This window comes from Taeniopygia guttata, chromosome 2 (genome assembly GCF_048771995.1).
Source record: "Taeniopygia guttata chromosome 2, bTaeGut7.mat, whole genome shotgun sequence".
Taxonomy (NCBI): Eukaryota; Metazoa; Chordata; class Aves; order Passeriformes; family Estrildidae; genus Taeniopygia; species Taeniopygia guttata.
The window spans coordinates 142,521,009-142,538,235 of NC_133026.1; the positions used below are offsets into that span (position 1 = coordinate 142,521,009).

A 17,227-nucleotide genomic window follows, 5' to 3' on the forward strand; every position below is an offset into this window, starting at 1 on the left:
CCAAACCAAAGTATTTGCTCTATTTCACAATACTGCCAGCGCCAAATGAATAGTCAAAAACCTTCTGGTAATACTTTGCAATGTTCTTTCAAATACTTTAAAAAATAATCAAGTCTCACAAAATTGCTTTGTCTTCTTGTTCTAGAACAAGAGGAAATGACCTCAAGTGGTCCCAGCAGACATTTAGATTGAATATTAGGAGGAAAATTCTTCAAAGATGGGTTTTTAAGCATTGCAACAGGCTCCCCAGGGAAGTGGTTGGGCCACCATCCCTGGAGAGCTCTAAGAGATGTGTGGATGGGGCACCTGGGGAGATGGTTTCGTTGTGGGCTTGGCAGTGTTTGATTAATGGTTGGACTCACAGACATTAAAGGTCTTTTCCAACCTAACCTAGTCAACAATACTGTTCTAGCTAACACAATAAATAGGTGGTCCAGTCATCTGTTAACCTTGTTTGTCTGAATATCAGAGATTTCTTACCATCCTTTAGGGCATTTTGCTTGCTGGAGTTTCAGAGTTTTGAAAAACAAAAATCTGGCATCCTAGGTGCCTCTTCAGGAAACAGGTGTTTGTTAATCTTTCATGGACCAGACTTCACTCACATTTCTCTTATTTTGCTTCAGTATTTTCAAGTCAATAAAAAACCCTTCCCCAAGAATAAGAACCAGTTTAATTGTTTTGGGTTTTTTTTTTGCAGTAAAAATGTAACTGTCTCTCCTGACAATTGCTATTGCACCAATGTTGTTCCCAGGTAAATGCCTAATCAGAACAAGAATTGCAAAACATTTTTCAAATATTGATATATAACTTTTTTTGTATGGAAGAGGCATCAGATAGTATCAATGCCTTCAAACCCAGTCTTTCCAAGGTGAAAAACATCTGAGGACTGCTGTTAAAAACTAGAAGCAGATGTCTATTTCTTCATAGAAAACTTTCTAAATCTAGCTTTGTTTATAAGTCTGGCATTTTTTCCTGCTGTTAACCTTGAAAAACAGGGTAGAAAAGAGCCCAAAGCTCATCACCAGAGTATGTTTGGCCCTATCCACAATTATTAAAAACAAACAAACAAAAAGCCAGAAAGCACATTAATTGTATTTGTCAAAAAAAATCAGGTCACTTTTCCTATATTCTACACATAAATATATATTTACATGCACATACAGAAACACACTACCCATTTACCACTTCCCCCTAACAACTGTATTTTATCTACTAGAGAAACTAACTGAGAAATTAAAGACTCAATTAGTAATTAAAGGCCAACAAACAGCTGCCTGGATAAAAATCAAGACAGGCACTGGCCTGACAGAAATGTTTGAAGGGAAGCAGAAATAAATCTGTAACAGAAAGTAACAGTGCTCAGTATGCATGTTTTTTAAAAAGTCTCCTTGTAAAAATTATTATTATTTAGTTTGAGTAGCTACTTATGGAAGCAGTGTAAAACAATTACTAGGAAAATGTATGCAAGACCAGTTAAACTAGAACAAAAATAAATACACCTTGATTTTTTCTCTATTTAGATATGAGTCTATAATGAAGGTGATTTGAAAATCTATTTACACATTTTCAATTGGTTCACAAAGTAAAAAGGACAAAACAGAGGCAGCAGTAAAGCTGTGTGGACAAAACACAAGAGAAAAGTATGAAGACAAATCACACCAGAAGGAAATGGAAACAAGAGGATGACAACTCTAACTGAGGAGTAACATCAGAACCCCCTTGAATACTAAGGTTGGAAGTCCACAGACTTCCAACAGGGAGCTGTTCCCATGGCACCTTAGATAATAAAGCTTTTCAGAGCTGCACCAGAAAAACAGAACATTTGGTTGTATTGTAGTTTCTCTTCAGCACAATTACTGCACTCATTCTGGTTCCTTAAGGGGGGCAGAGGGAGGTGCTGAATTCTTCTCTCTGGTGACCAGAAACAGGACATGAGGAAATGGAATGAAGCTGCATCAGGGGAAGTTCAGATGGGACACCTGGAAAAGGCTCTTCACTGAGAGGGTGGCTGGCCACTGGACATGGAAATGGCCAAGAACCCTGTGAGTGGTAAAGGAGCATCTGCACAATACCCTTAGTAACATGATTTAGTTGTAGGCAGTCATGGGAGGAGGGAGTTGGACTCAATGATCCTTGAGGGTCCCTTCCAACTTGAGATATTTTAGGGTTCTCTATGCCAAAGCAAGTAATTTTCTCAACCACTTGACTTTAGAGTGATAGACAAAATTTCAGTGCTTCTAATAGGAAACAAAACCAGCCGGGAATTTCAGAACAGTTCAACAGACAGCCTGCCAAACTACATTTATTTGCCTTTCAGAAGATGGATACTACTAATTTATTCTTCCCCTACCCCCAAACAAACCACTTCACTATTAGTTGGTTGTTAAACCAACTAATGGAGTAAAAATTAATTTATGGCAGAGTACCAAAAACTTATGAATCGTAAGAAATAACTGTATTTTCTTCTTGACAAAGAAAATGACTGGAAAATGAAGAAATTAAGTTCCAGGATGAATGCAGTAATCATGACTAGCAATTCACCTTTGCACTGTAAGAGCCAACATAAAGCTATGGAAGCCCAGAAGGAAATAGCTGCACAACAAATAATTGTCCAGCACTTTTATTTCACCCATGACTCCCAAATTTGAGCTGTCAATGCCACTGCCACCCAACACTACCAAACAAGTGAAACACCCTACAAATGTCCCCTTGACCTTTAAAATAGGAGAAACACAGTCTTCCACTAGAATGTGGATATTAAAGAAGGAGGTAGCCATTGCTGTCCTCTTCAGTAGTAACTTTATTCCTTGCACTTTTGGGTGTTGAGCATTAGACAGCACACACAACACACATCTGGTGACACAGGAGGAAAAACCAGTGGTACATGGTTCTCAGGAAGTAATTCTGATGCAGTAGGAAGAAAGATTGTTTGAAAGGAAATCATCTAATTGGAAATATGCATTAATGAAGCAAGTTCCTGGATTCTGAAGTACACAAATCTCAGAGATGTGCTTTGCTATTTATTTCTAGGCCTACAGAAAAAAAAAATGCACTGCCTGTAGATATTTTCTATGTGTCATATGGAGATCTTTTATCTATTTATTATGTTTACTTTCAAGGAAAAGGTGTGATCAAGAGGAAAAGAAGTAACTACAGAACAGGGTTGACAGGGAAGATTTGAGAAAAACTGAAAAATATTTCATTTGAATCCTAATAATCTAATCTACAATATCATCCCTAGCACTTCACACAAACCAGGTACTGGTAGGATAAACAATGGGGTTTTGGTTAGTTGGGTTTGGTTTAGTTTTGGTTTTACTGTTACTAGGCTTTAAAATAGCTCTGTAATGTGACACAAAATAGTTTACATTTACAGATCCATAACAACAGAAAAAAAGAGACAGTAGGCACTACTTATGCATTAGCTAAGAAAAATACTTCCACATGTTATGTGTGATTTTATACATCTCTAGCGGAAAAATAAACTTGAAAAAATGGAAACATTCTTACGCTACGTATTCCTGTTCATCTTCTGCTTGAAAGTGGTATGTTCTGTTATCTGAAATAAAGAAATACATCTTTTTATTTGGCACATGATGAAAGTTAATGTGTCTACATATTTGGTACTAAACCTATTTGGCAGATAAAGCTTTCAACAGTAATTTATCTTAAAAGGCATTGTTAATCCTTTATTCATAGCTATAGATAACAATTCCAAAAAAAAAAGAAAACTGGAGATGAAACTAAGTTTTGATTCATACCAATTTTATGTATTTTAAAAGTCTTATGTTTTGAAATAATTAAGAAAAACAAACACATGGATAAAGTTTTACCCTTTCAGAAGTAAACACTGAAACATAATTAGAAGAGGGCAAAATTATTTTTTTCCTTTTATATAATTTTCCCTCCAGTTGAGCCAAGAAAATTGTTTTACTAACCAACAGATGAAGACAAGAAGTGGCTAATATCTCCCACAATCAAAGGTTTCCTAGACTGTCCTTTTCAATATAGAATGTTGGAATTGTTTGTTGGTTAATACTCTGTATGTAAAGTCTGAAAACACTGAGTTGACTCATCAAAAGAGTTTTTAAAACCAGACTGGATACAAATACCTGCTGTACAAGACCAAAATGGCAAGAAGAAGAACCACAGGAGCTTTAAAGCTGAGAAGATAAGGCACTACCAATTTTCAAAGAGAAATATATTTTAATGTAGTATAAGAGAGAAATAAATTTTGTCTCCTTGTATTTGTCATTCCCTCAAATAGCACTAAAAAAGTAGAACAATGACTGAAAAGCAGGATATAGCCAAAGGTCTTTCCTGTTTCCTGGTGGACACAGATAACACATGTTCCACAAAGCTGTTAAACATCTCTCTGAACTTAGGGAGCGGCACATATGCTACTATTTCTGCATATTTCATATGCAGCTATTTCATGGCTTGTCACAAACAAACAGTATTTATGTCACATCTACACAGAGAAAGGGCCTACATCCATTTGCTCATCATCAGAAATAGATGATAGAACATAGAAATAGAAGAGAAATAGAAATAGGCTCTGAACAGTCATGAGACACTGTGTGTCTCTGGATACAGACCTGAACTTTGAGCTCTAGCCTTGTGTTCTACTCAAAGCATCTTGCAATGACATTATCAGAAATCCCACAGAATACAAGATGGTACTAAAGCTGCTACATACGTGATATTAGATCAAAGGACTTTTTATCTTCAGCATTTGGCTTCACCTGGCAGGTCAATAAATTCAGTTTAGCTGGCTGCCTGTTGGACTAAAAAGAAAATTTATTTTATTTTAAAAATGTATTGATTTAAGATTACTTTCCCTTTCTGGAGAGTGGGCATGTATGATATTACTTTAAGCTTGGACATGCACACATATCCACCCTCAAAAAGCTGGAGACCAGCATCACTTGGTCTGATGGGGTCTCTCAAAATAGACACATTGCTAAATCTAAACAAAATAAAATCTTCATGGTCTTACTTTATTTGAAAGGGATGAAAAGGAAAAAAGCTTATATTTACAGTATGCTAATATTAATAATTTTTAATTGCATTTCATCAACAACGGCAAAACTAGAATGCAGTTTTTCACTACAGCATGTCCATATTACAAGTTTCTTCCCATTTTAAATAAAACAAGGATATAATCCTAAAACTTTAAAATGGAAGCGGAAAGCTGAAGATCTGGAGTTACAGAACTCAGGATAAATACCAATACAAATATTCTGTGCTGTAATTAAGTCAGTTAAGACATGATAATTAAATGTATCTTTGATGAATTTGGGGTTTATACCATTAGTAAGCTTTAGAAATTGAAGGTTGTCAGTGGAATTTGGGGCAAAGGTGGAAAAGAGGTGAGGAAATGGGAAAATCTCCTTTAGCAACTCTTGTGCTTTTTTCCAACAAGTTCATGTTGCACACCCACAAGGCAGTTTTAGTACTGCCTCCCCCATGACCACCTTGGCGCTTCCTCATGACTGAGCCTTCCCAGGAAAATCCTTCAGATATATGCCTGGTTCCAAGAATTCTCTGTGAACAAAACTTCCCAGCATTCCAAACTTTTAACTGAAAGTATTTAAAATACTAAACACATTCACTCATCTGTCTGACTCTAGTCTAATATCAAATACTTCCCAAGTTCCCAAATTACATGGCTCACATATATACCATGACAATCCTTATAAGCAAATCATCTGAAGTATTAATTGATAAGTCTGTTCAATACATTTGCCATTTTCTTATTAAACTATTAATTAATTCATTTCATAAACTACAGTTTCACAAAACTGCAACAGTCAGAAGCTGAAGTAACACCCATTTTGCAATAGCACATTAGCAGCAACAGATGCTATTTATTATTTTCATATAAAGGTATAAAAATAACTTACCGTTGCATGTGAGATGGTAAGAATTCCATTTTTAACAGTGCACTTCCTTCTTTGCCACACTTTCCTTAACCTACATAAGAATATCATATCCATTTTAGTAAGTAGATGTGATTTCAAAACATGTAAATATCATTATCATTTTGAGATGATTAGCTTTAAAAAACAAAGAGATGCAGTCAAAATTTTACTAAATGCGTCATCAAAAGAAACTTGGAGATTTTTGACATATCTTAATCATCTTTTAGAGAGTTATGAAGTCAATAGCTTTCTTTTAACTATAACTGTTTTTTTATGCTGGCTTGTCATGCTTTGCTACATTGAATTCAGTTCTGTGGTCAGGCTTGAACTTTGGAACTCACAAGTACATTAGGAGACTATGCCTGAAGCAACCACAGTAGCTGTTAGAATTAGTCTGCACATAGCAGCAGATTTCACTATTATGTGTCACCAGAACATACCCATCACTCTTCTTTAAAAGATAACCTTTCTTCTCACTGCCATATTCCTTGTTCCCCTGAAGCTGGTGCATACTGTACCCTCCTTGCCTGCTCTGTGAATCCTGAAAAAGGGAAACACAACATTAACATTCTCCTGATATGTACAGTAAACTTTCCTAACTTTTAAACCTATTTTATTTTTTCTTCTCTACAACATCACAAATTCATAAAGATTAAAAAAGGAGAACTACTGCATGTTTTATATTCATAGGAGAGCCTGCTTTTACTCCATGTGATCTTGAACTAGATGCATGTTCAAGATTTAATTAATGCATTAGGCCCTTATGCAAATATGCATCTCAAAACAAAGACTTAGAATACAAATATTTAATATTGCACAATCTTATAAGCAAAAGTAAAAGGCTAAGATAAAATTTCAAAAAGAAAACAACAAAATATAGCATGCATATGTATATAAACACGTACATAAAGAAAGACAAATGATAATAGTATCTTTTTTTTTTCAAATAAAAAGTATGTATAATTCATGAGTTTTAGTGAATGAAGTCAGCTGAAATAACTTTTGGCCTGATCTAGTGAAACAATTAAGTGAAATGGATTAACTTGTTACAAGCATATCAGAAAAAAATAATCCCCCAAATTCATTAAAACATTGACTTACTCTCCTAGACTTCGATCACGAAAGGCAAAAGCAATAGAGGAAAGAGAAAGCAAATAATTTAAAACAAGAATTATTATTCATTTAAAAAAAAAAGTTCCTTGAACATAAATTTCATAGCCCCCATTGTTAAAACCATGTTTCCCCTTTCTAAAGACACTAATAGAGAGAAGGCAAGAACTATTGTTTAGGCATACTGGTGTTTTGTCTCATCCAGTAACAAAATATTGTAACAAAATTCCAGGCAACCTGGCATATATGACATTGGCTTCACAAAACAACTAAGATGACTGCAGGATCAAGTTTTAATACATCTTCCAATATTTTTAATCTTTAAATTGCCTAAAATTATAGTTATAATGTATCTTCCATCACCGGAGCTAATTCTGAATTTCCGCTGAAAAAGATCAGGCCCAAAGTTAACTTTTCATTTTTGCAAGTGTATGCAAAAAGCTATAATTAAGGGCATATCAATTTGTTTTTAAATATACCTGTGAAACAATAACCTGCATAACATCTGACAACATCCCACCAAAAAAAAAAAAATTAAAAGAATGGATAGTTCAATTACTCCCTTCTCAATAACATTTCCTTTTTAAAGCAGAGTTTCTTACTACCACAACCAATATATATTGAAGATTACTCCCTCTTGGTTTATCCAGAGTGCTTGCAATTGATTTTCATTTTGTAAGAAGTTTGCCACAGATTTTAGAGAAGTGCTTTGGTAAAACTGGCGTTTGTAGCTGGAAGCAGCTTCAAGCTGGGTGCTGCCAGCAGCGCTCACACCACCACAATCAGCAGCTCGTTTGCTAAAGCAAATTTCAAATCCCCATGGGAGTTAGGGACTTAATCCTGCTGGTATTAGCATAAGAAAGAACATAATGAGATATAGTTCTTGTTGCAAGTAGCATATGAGATGAAGATTTGGGGAAATAAAATGTAAAGAAATCATTGACGAAACAGACACCAAACATGATTCCAAAAATTAGCTACATTCAACTTAATGCTGTTAAGTTACATTTGCAGTGATAATTAATAGACAAAATAGTGAACAGAAGCCTGTATTAAAGGCTGTTTCTTTTAAAATTCAAGCTTCTTAGGATATGACCATTCTGCAACATACAAGATCAGATAATTTACACAATTAAAAGTACACCAACATTCATTAAAATACTTTTTTCAAGAGTCATAAACCATAATCATTTTCCAAAATTAAGTAATTCTTGCACAAGGCAACAGATTCTGCCCCAGCTTGACATGAGGACAGCACAACAGTGGCCACAAGAGTCAATGTCCATGGTGCTTCCTGCAGTGAAGCTGCAGCACTGGCACTGCCCAGGATTCAAACACGGTCAAGATGAGCTTCTCCGAGAACCAGGTAATTGCAGTGATTACAGTAATACCTTTTTCACTGATGAAAGGACAGGTATGCCACAAAAATGTAGAAGGTTATTCCAGATACCCATAATGCTAAATAAATACCTTGAACAAGCACAACAGTGAAACCGGAGACCTCAAAACTGTCTCACTTCTCTCACAGCAGCTCTAAAGAGGTTAAAGGTGGCAGAATTTACAGTATGGACAGGAATCACTAGTTTCAATTTCCTTCTCTCAATCAAAAAAACTTTTAGCTATCAACAAGTAGGGCCTAAATTTTATTATTTCAAACTGCTTCCCTGCCAAAGCAATGACTGGTAAGAATACTTCTGATTTTTTTACAAATCCACTGGAGCAAATCCCATTCATTTAATGTTCTTCAATAATTCCATTAATCCATAAATTTTCCATCAATGAGATTATAGTACACTAATATAAGTGGGAAAATGTATACTTAATCATAATCCACCAAACCATCTGTTAAAATAATAAAGCCCAGCTTTATGTACTTGAAGATTTAGATACACACAGTGATGGAGGCTGACTGGTGAAAACTCAGGGCACATCAGGCTTTGCTGTCTCTTAACCAAGGAGTAACGAATGCTGACATGCAGCTTCAGGAATAAACATTGAATACCTACGTAACACATTGTTTTGTCAAGCTCTTCAATTTCTGCTAGCATCATTACACTCTGATTCATGTCATGTAGCAGAATCTCATGACTAAAAGTCCACGTGTTGATTTTGAGAGAGAAACTTGAACATCAATGTGATCAAATGGTTATTTTATCAAAAAAGCAGATTCTTTCATTGCATTGTGATTTCCTGGATAGCTGAGAATCACAACACTGCTCCTTTTTCTTCTAAGACACAACTTCAATTCTCTTCAAAACAATGACTTTATTTTTACATTTTTATAACTTTATATACATATATTACACATGTATACACAGACAGAGTTTTTCGAGAGTCCTAGAATTTTTCTAATTACAGTCAGAACAGTTGCACAGTTTATTTTGGTGATGTTTGTGAAGCTTCTTTATTTCAACATGTATTCAAGTTTCAAAATTTGACTTCACATTTAAATTTGACTTTACTTATATATTTTAGATGAGGTTTTTCTACTACATTTTTTTTACTACACATCCAGGAAAACAGGTAACCAAAAATCCAAACCTATTTCAACTGTTACTCTGCTTCATAATAATCTATGAACAATTTTGAAACTTGACTTGTCTGGACTGTACCATATGCAGCCATGAATGCACAATACATTGTGAACAACATCTATCCATTTGTCCTAATTTATTTCCAAGAACTGGCTGATTGTCAAGAAGCATGAACTCAACAACATATGCAGCATCCAGGAGAGCAGGAGAAGTTTTTCTTTGCTTCCCAAATAATCAGCTTGTGGAAGAAAAGATACATGAGAGGAGAGCAAGTCTCATTGCTCTGTGTGTTGGGAATCAATTCCCAGTGAAGAATGAGCAGGAATTATGTTCAGAGTGATTTAGGCAATAGGGACACGATAAATGTAATGTTTGTATGGAAAGTCCTGTAAGTGTTATAGAAGAGATCTGATAAGTCCATGTGCACATTGGAGATGGAAGGGAAAAAATAGCAAACTGAGAATCAGGAAAGACTATAAAGTAGGAGGTAAGGGAAAACTGAGCACTGGAAAGAGTTGGCAGCTTTTACAGTAAATCGGGATCTATTCAAAGGTGCTCTGTGATACTCCTGTCAGCATTTGTGCCATGAAAGAAATTCTAAAAAACATGTAGAGTGTGTTGTCAGAGTGGTGGGACTAGAGATGCAGGAAGAAGAATAGATTCCTGGCCAAGGTTTGTCTACTATATGATTTACACCTATGTTATATAAGCATATGTAAGAAAGCATTCAAAAGAAAAATACCAAATCACTGTAAGGAATTAATCATCCATCATTCCTTATTAGCTGTGATTCCACATTAGTTAATTTACTAACTTCAAGCCACACATCTACACACAGTGGCCATGATCACAATGGGCTATGTATAAAATTATGTGACAACCCATGAAAACACTTGCATTAGCTACTGAAGTCCTATTTTCCAAAAGTTTCAGAGAACCCAGGAAATTAAGGATCTTTTAGCTTCATAGCACAGAAGGGACATTAATGAAAACTGCTTTGAAGAGTATATTTATTATCACATACACTGTAAAATCAGGGCAACTTTTGAACAGAAAGGCTGTGTACAAAAATTTCCTGGAGTTTCCTGGAAGAATTAGTAAGTAAATGATGACTGATGCAGTGTACCTGGACTTTCAATGGACATTTATTTTTCTTTATGAAAGGGAAAGAATTACACTGCCACAGGACTAGAGGATAAGTCCCCAGGTGAGATAACAGGTTAAAAGCATGAAACAGCCAAATGAGTTTCACAGAAAGCTGCACCAACACATATGGTGTCTAACACAAACAATATGAAAAAGAGTGAACAGCAAACTGTCAAATTTTGTTAGAAGCTATTAAATTACTCAGGATACTCAAGAAAGGCTGACTGAAGAATTTCTCAGGAACTCAACAATAGTGAGTAGCTTGGCAACAAATGACAGGTGAAGATCAGCATAAAAAAAATGCCAAGTGATGCAAAGGGAAAGAATAAGATATTGTGAGCTCACCATGAAGATTCAAAACCAGTATGATATGGTTATAGCTTTACAGATGATCAAACTTACACACCTCTTCTGGCCAAAAGGCAAATCAATGTAAGGTTTTATATAGAAAAATATAAAAAAGACAAAAGAACAAAAAATTATCCAGTGAGGATATCATAAATTCACACACATACAGTCAGATCCTGAATAGGGTATGCAGTTCTAAAAGTTCAAGACAAATAAAAGCAGAAAGATTTTTCCACACAACATGCAGCCTTGGTGGGAAAGGCACAGCTGTAAGATAATTTACAGCTGATTTACACTTCTTCAAAAAACAACTGCACAAATTCAAAGACTTCCAAGCCAGTCAAGCTACTAATGGGAGGGTATTCTGGAGAAGTATCAGTGTTTATTGCCCTGCATTTTGTTCTCAACACCCACTATAAACTGGCATCAAGAACTTGACTGACTCAGTGAACTGGCTGTAAATTATGTTTTTATGTATATATGACATTTGCAATACTGCTGATCATACATTTGGATGATCATATATATTCAGCAGAATGGCAGCTGTCTAATGATTAGTTAGAATTCATATTTAATAATAGACACCTGGTAAATATTAATGTCTTCTACACCTACAAGAAAATGAACAGAGGGTAAGGAAAAAAAAAGCTGAAGAAAAGCTACACTGACCTTCCCAACAGTCACTGTCACCATGGAATATTCAGTATTTCTCTCAGGCACTATGATTTTGAAAAGTCAGAGTATTACCTCAGGTAAAAGCTGTGATGTGTGTTATTAGGTTATCTCCTAGTTCAAGAAGTATTCCAGAATATCTGCAATGGACATCACATGTGTTTCCCTCTACTTTTGCAGTGGATACCAGATACCAGTGCATTTGATGATGAATTTTACTTTATAACTGCCCTGAAAGAAATTTTCTTCCTTTCTATATACTATTAGCAAAAGGAGTTTGGAAGGGGAACAACAGTCCAAAATCCATGTGAGTTAGCAGATGAACTCTAAAGTGCAAACCACAGCCAAAGACAAACCTCTGGTTCTCATTGTGCCTTGGGATCACATGGGTCAGGAAAATCCTCAACACAAACTAGCTGGAGGATAGCAGAACACAAGATGGAAGTGTGCATCCCTTCTCTTCATTGTTTTCCCTGAACCATCATTCCTTATCATTGTCAAGGACAGAATGTTGGGGTAGATGAAGCATTTATCTGACCCATTACAACTCTTCTTACAGTACATAAAGAAAGTACATAAAAAAGAGAATAATTTCTCTTTGTACATAAAATGGAAACAGAAAATGAATGTAAAAACATTGCTTGTTGATATGTAGTTGAACAGTATAAATATTAGTTTTGCCATGATGTTAAAAGTCCAACTCTTTTGAGCCAATAACTGCACAAATTTAATATTCATTAAACCAATCTACGTATATAAAATTCACAAACTTACATTATCTCCAAGAATAACATGTCTAAATTATTTACCTCCTTCTGATCAAGCTGCAGAGAAGATTTTATCAAATCTCTAAGAGCTGTAAGTTGTTTCTTTTCTTCATCTTGTGTCTGCTTTATCTATAGAAAGAGATTGCCGTTATGTGCTTGCTGGATGCAACTTTTATTTTAAAGTTTTATGTGTTTCAGTATACCATTTTAGATTTCCTGAACAACTAGCTCAATTATTTTGTGTTTTTGTAACAGCTGAGTTTATTTTCATGGACCAATCCATTCTTGTATCTTCACCTTCTATGCATTTACTGCTTGAAAAGCAAGCTAAAATGAATGTAAAACTCGACATACACTGTTTGTTCTGTTACATTGACATGGCTTACTAATATAATATTAATCTATTAATAAAGAAAGAAAAAAAAGAAGCCAATTTTCCTCTGAAATATTAAAATAACTCAAATGAATTTGACAGATTACTTAAGGAATAAAAATGCAGTTTAATTTAGCAACAAATTACAACAGCAAATGGGATTACTGTATTTCTTATTATAGAATACAAAAACACTTGGGTGACAAATGATCTTTGATTCCATATTATTACTTTTCTTCAATAAACATCACAAATTAATTCATTTTAAAACCCTGGTGTTATCATTAAGTAGTTTGGTTTTAATAAGTGAAAATTGTACTAAAATTAATATTAATAATATAAGCTGATTCCAATATTCACACTTAAAAGTAATTTTACCTTAATATATGATTGAATTAATAGTAGAATGAAAGCTACTTTTCCTAATAGCTCTAAAAATTGCATATGAAGTTTAACAGATAAGATGTCTTTTCTTCACCTTACTATGTTCAGTTTCAAGACATTTTTCATTTATAAAAAGCAAATGGAATATAGATCCTTGTTGTTATATTTAAAATGTACTTATATAAACAAAATATCTTCCTTTTCAGATATAAAGCTACTTGTAAGTAAACTTACATTATATAAGTCAGCAGCCAACTTTTCAATATATTGTTTAAGTTTATCAGCTGTTTTCAAGCCATCTTGGAAGAAACTGGAATGAAAAATACCTTTGATTTATCAGGAATGTAACAAATTCACAACACAAAGTTCTATGTCTTGTGTAGAAAAATAGCAAAATCAATAAAACACATCCAGCTTTTTCCACGTTCAAAACGGAACAAAATAATTAAAGAAGTAAAAACCCCAACAAAAAACCCCTGCGTAGTAGTTTAGAGTTATTTTTCAACAGTGGAGATACACTGTTGTGGCTTTAATAATCAAAGTAGAGAGCATATAGCCAGCATGTTTCTCCTACAGTAATTTCTAAAATATTTTTTCTGTATTTAACTTAAGTTCCTGTGTGTTTGCCTTTGTGGTTCTAATGACGACAAGGTTGTATCTCACCTGTTTCACCTCAAGGAAATCCAAAGAAATTACTGGTGTTCACAGTGGTTTTGAAATTTACACAAAGACTGAAAACTATTAATTAGAATAAACAAGATATTTATAAAAATGCATTCTAGATTTATGTCTTTGGAAATAAAATTAATTTTTGTATTCAACATGCAAGGTTTTCCTTCGGCCTCTTTCTCCGTCACTGCCCTGCCCCACAAACTCATTCACACACTCTCTCCTGGAAGTCTACAGCCTCAGAAGAGGTAGACAAGCACAACACAGTCATGAAAAAAGAAAGCCCCGATACATTCAAACAAATGGAAACAAAATCTTGTGCAAAAAACAAAATTGTAACTAAAACTTAAAGCATTGCAGCACTTACTTGCATTGTGCATGGTAATATTTAATAAGGTTCTGCAGAAGGTCCACACCCTTTTTTGTCTTGATTTCATTAACCTTAATAAGATACTGTATAGAAAATGGACAACATATTGATAATCATGTATCACAAACTTCAACAATTTTCAAACAATAAAACATTATTTGCTCAATGAATTAAAAATCTGTGTTTAACTTGGGTGCTGAGCCATAAAACACCAGTCCACCACTGCTGAACTAAATTTAAAACAGGTAACAATCTATCTGGCCACTACATAAAATTTAAATACCCCAAAATATAAAGCAAATGCAAGAAGAAATTTCATTCTTTACAATTGTCTAAAGATTTCCCTTTTTTAATGCTACTGTAGTCATTGCTGAAATATTCTGACAGTACAAACACTGTGCAATTTAAAGTAATCTCCACTAAAATGTAACAAAAAGAACTATTAATATTAAAAAATCAACTTTATGGAATTAAATGTATCACTAACATTTCTCACTTTATTAGAAATTTTCAAAATTTCAGAAAGCATATTGGAAGAAAGACATCAAAATATTGCTAAACCATAAACCTGATAAAATAAGAAATATTTCCACATTGCATTTTCAGCCCAAGAACCTTCCCACAATAATCTAAAAAAAAAAAAGGAAAAGGAATAAAACAAAAAGAAGCCAAGTTTTGTACAAGAGTCGCTAAAATAATTTTCTTTATATTGCTGTACTGTGTCACACTAAAACAATTTCCTCCCATCACCCCCATTAAACAATAAAGAAGATTTCACCACCTTCAAGAAAAGCCCACAAAGTTAATTATAAGTTCTGGTGTTGCAATTAAAAACTGAAATTTGTTTCTTACTTCACACATCTGTAGCTGAAACAGCCGCCTCTCCTTCTCCATTTCCTCTGCGATCTCAGCCCCGGTGATCTCAGTTCTTATCATCCCATGCTGCTTCGCATGTTCTCTCTTCTCCTTTTCAATCTTTGTGCTGAAATTTTAATTAGAAAGCATTTTAGAGAATTCCTTCTACTTAAATGTGCTCTAGCATTATTTAAGGAAAAAGTAATAATTAAGAAGTATTAAAGAATACATTCTGAAGATTAGCTTCTCTAACAAATCCTTCATATTTTAAGTGTCCAGAAGCTATTGAGCCATGAAACTGCCCTTCCTCCTTCAACTTGGTTCTCTAGATTGTGCGTTACTTGGGGAAAACAATAAATAATTATATCTTAATAATAACAATACTAATAATACAAATAATACTGCTACAAATAATTAATTTAAAAAATCCCAACGCCACAAAAAACAAAGTCAAGTGGGAGACAAATACTTACAATTTGGTTTCATAATCTTTCCAGGCTTTGTCAAAAGGCTTTTTGAGGTCCTTAGGAAATAGAAAATTGTCTTAGAATATTTTTAAACTTTTTCTTTGTAGTTATTAAGTAATAAATAGCAACAAAAATTACTGTTTTCTTCAAAACTTTTCAGAAAGCAGCTAGAAAAAATACTGGGTTTGAATCTTGTAACCTATTGCTTTCCTGTGCACACTAAAACAACAATTTACAATGAAATTTTCAAGATTTCATTGCAGTCATGTCAATTTTGTTCCTTGTACTAAATAGACGTTAATAAATGCCAACATAAGAAATACTCTCATGACTGAAAGGAAAACGGTCACTAGACAGATGAACATGTAACAAAAATTTAGTTTGCAACACTCACCCCTTTAACACCTTTTAAGTCTCCTTTTAAGAGAGAATCCAAAGTGAAAATAACATTGTGGCTTAAACCCTGGAGCTAAAAAGAAAAACATTAAATTCAAAAGGATTTATTATAATCTTATTAAACTACTGCCAACAATTCTTTGAACTTCACTAATCAAGTTGCAATCACCTCACATTTTTAAGTTCATAGTAAATTCAAGTCTGGGAAGAATTAATAAACACTTACTTGCACGAGACACACAAATATTATAATTAATGTTTACTTCAGGTGACAAACTCAGAATTTTACAAATAGCATGTAAGCAAAGTTCTGAAAGCACTTCAAGGCAATATTCATCCCCTTGAAGCAAACATTTGGGTACAAATTTGGCTACAGCCTCCTGAGTAAGAAGGACCTGCTGTGCCACAGGCAGGGAACACACAAATCACGTGTTAATTCAACCATGAACAGAAGGAGAAAACAGGGCACCAGCTCTTTGAATATTCCCCACTTTTTGGGAACACTGTTTCTTTCCTTGTCCATTGTATATATCTAACATCCCCTTAAACTCTCATGAGTTTAAATTTCACCCCACTGAGTTCATGCCTGTTTGATTATTGACAAGATTATCAAAACAACCACTCAAACAGGTCTACTGTTCCACTCAAACTCATCATATATTCTAAAGACACTGTAGCCTTCTTTTTCTTTTTCCAGGTGTATCCACTAAGGAGAACCAACTCAAGCCATTAATTTTTGGCTTGAAATGACTGAACAGTAGCCAGTGAGTATGTCAGCTATAGAAAAAAACAAAAAACCCAAAGGTAAATAGCAGTGTATTATACCAATACAGTAAGTATTTGCAAACATTTATTATATCACTGAAGACTTGATAAAACAGTAGCCCAAATTAACTGGAAACAATCTGATAAAGCAAAATAGTTTCACATATAGACAAAATAAAGGGAAAAAACCCTTTAACACATGAAAACACATTTGAAAATTTAGTGAGGGTTGTGAACAAAAGACACTAGCTGAGGACATTTACAGGAAAAATAGGTAGAGAAAAACAGGCTTTAAACACTTGGAAAAAGGCAAGAATCATGCAAATTTTCAAAATAAGTAATCTGCAACTACTACAAATGTACTGCCAAAACCTCATCTAGAGCAATGTACAGATATTGATACACTCATTGTCATATACATAGGTCTTTATACACCTTTAAAATGCA

The 17,227-nt window shown here is 34.2% G+C and overlaps 1 protein-coding gene across 12 annotated transcripts in view; it reads right to left on the reverse strand.

Moving 5' to 3' along the window:
• ASAP1 (ArfGAP with SH3 domain, ankyrin repeat and PH domain 1) overlaps positions 1-17,227 on the reverse strand; it is a 176,523-nt gene that overhangs the window by 41,762 nt on the left and 117,534 nt on the right. For 6 of the 12 annotated variants that reach the window (XM_072925006.1, XM_072925005.1, XM_072925004.1 and 3 more), the window contains 11 exons: positions 16,014-16,088; positions 15,626-15,675; positions 15,150-15,279; positions 14,295-14,380; positions 13,493-13,568; positions 12,544-12,630; positions 7,026-7,034; positions 6,365-6,465; positions 5,907-5,976; positions 4,700-4,787; positions 3,511-3,559 (listed from right to left, as the gene is read on the reverse strand). In XM_072925006.1, the coding sequence (XP_072781107.1) occupies positions 3,511-3,559; positions 4,700-4,787; positions 5,907-5,976; positions 6,365-6,465; positions 7,026-7,034; positions 12,544-12,630; positions 13,493-13,568; positions 14,295-14,380; positions 15,150-15,279; positions 15,626-15,675; positions 16,014-16,088 (821 nt within the window). The remainder of the gene's footprint in view (positions 1-3,510; positions 3,560-4,699; positions 4,788-5,906; positions 5,977-6,364; positions 6,466-7,025; positions 7,035-12,543; positions 12,631-13,492; positions 13,569-14,294; positions 14,381-15,149; positions 15,280-15,625; positions 15,676-16,013; positions 16,089-17,227) is intronic. The other 6 variants (XM_072925007.1, XM_030266695.4, XM_030266689.4 and 3 more) reach the window with 1 other exon arrangement.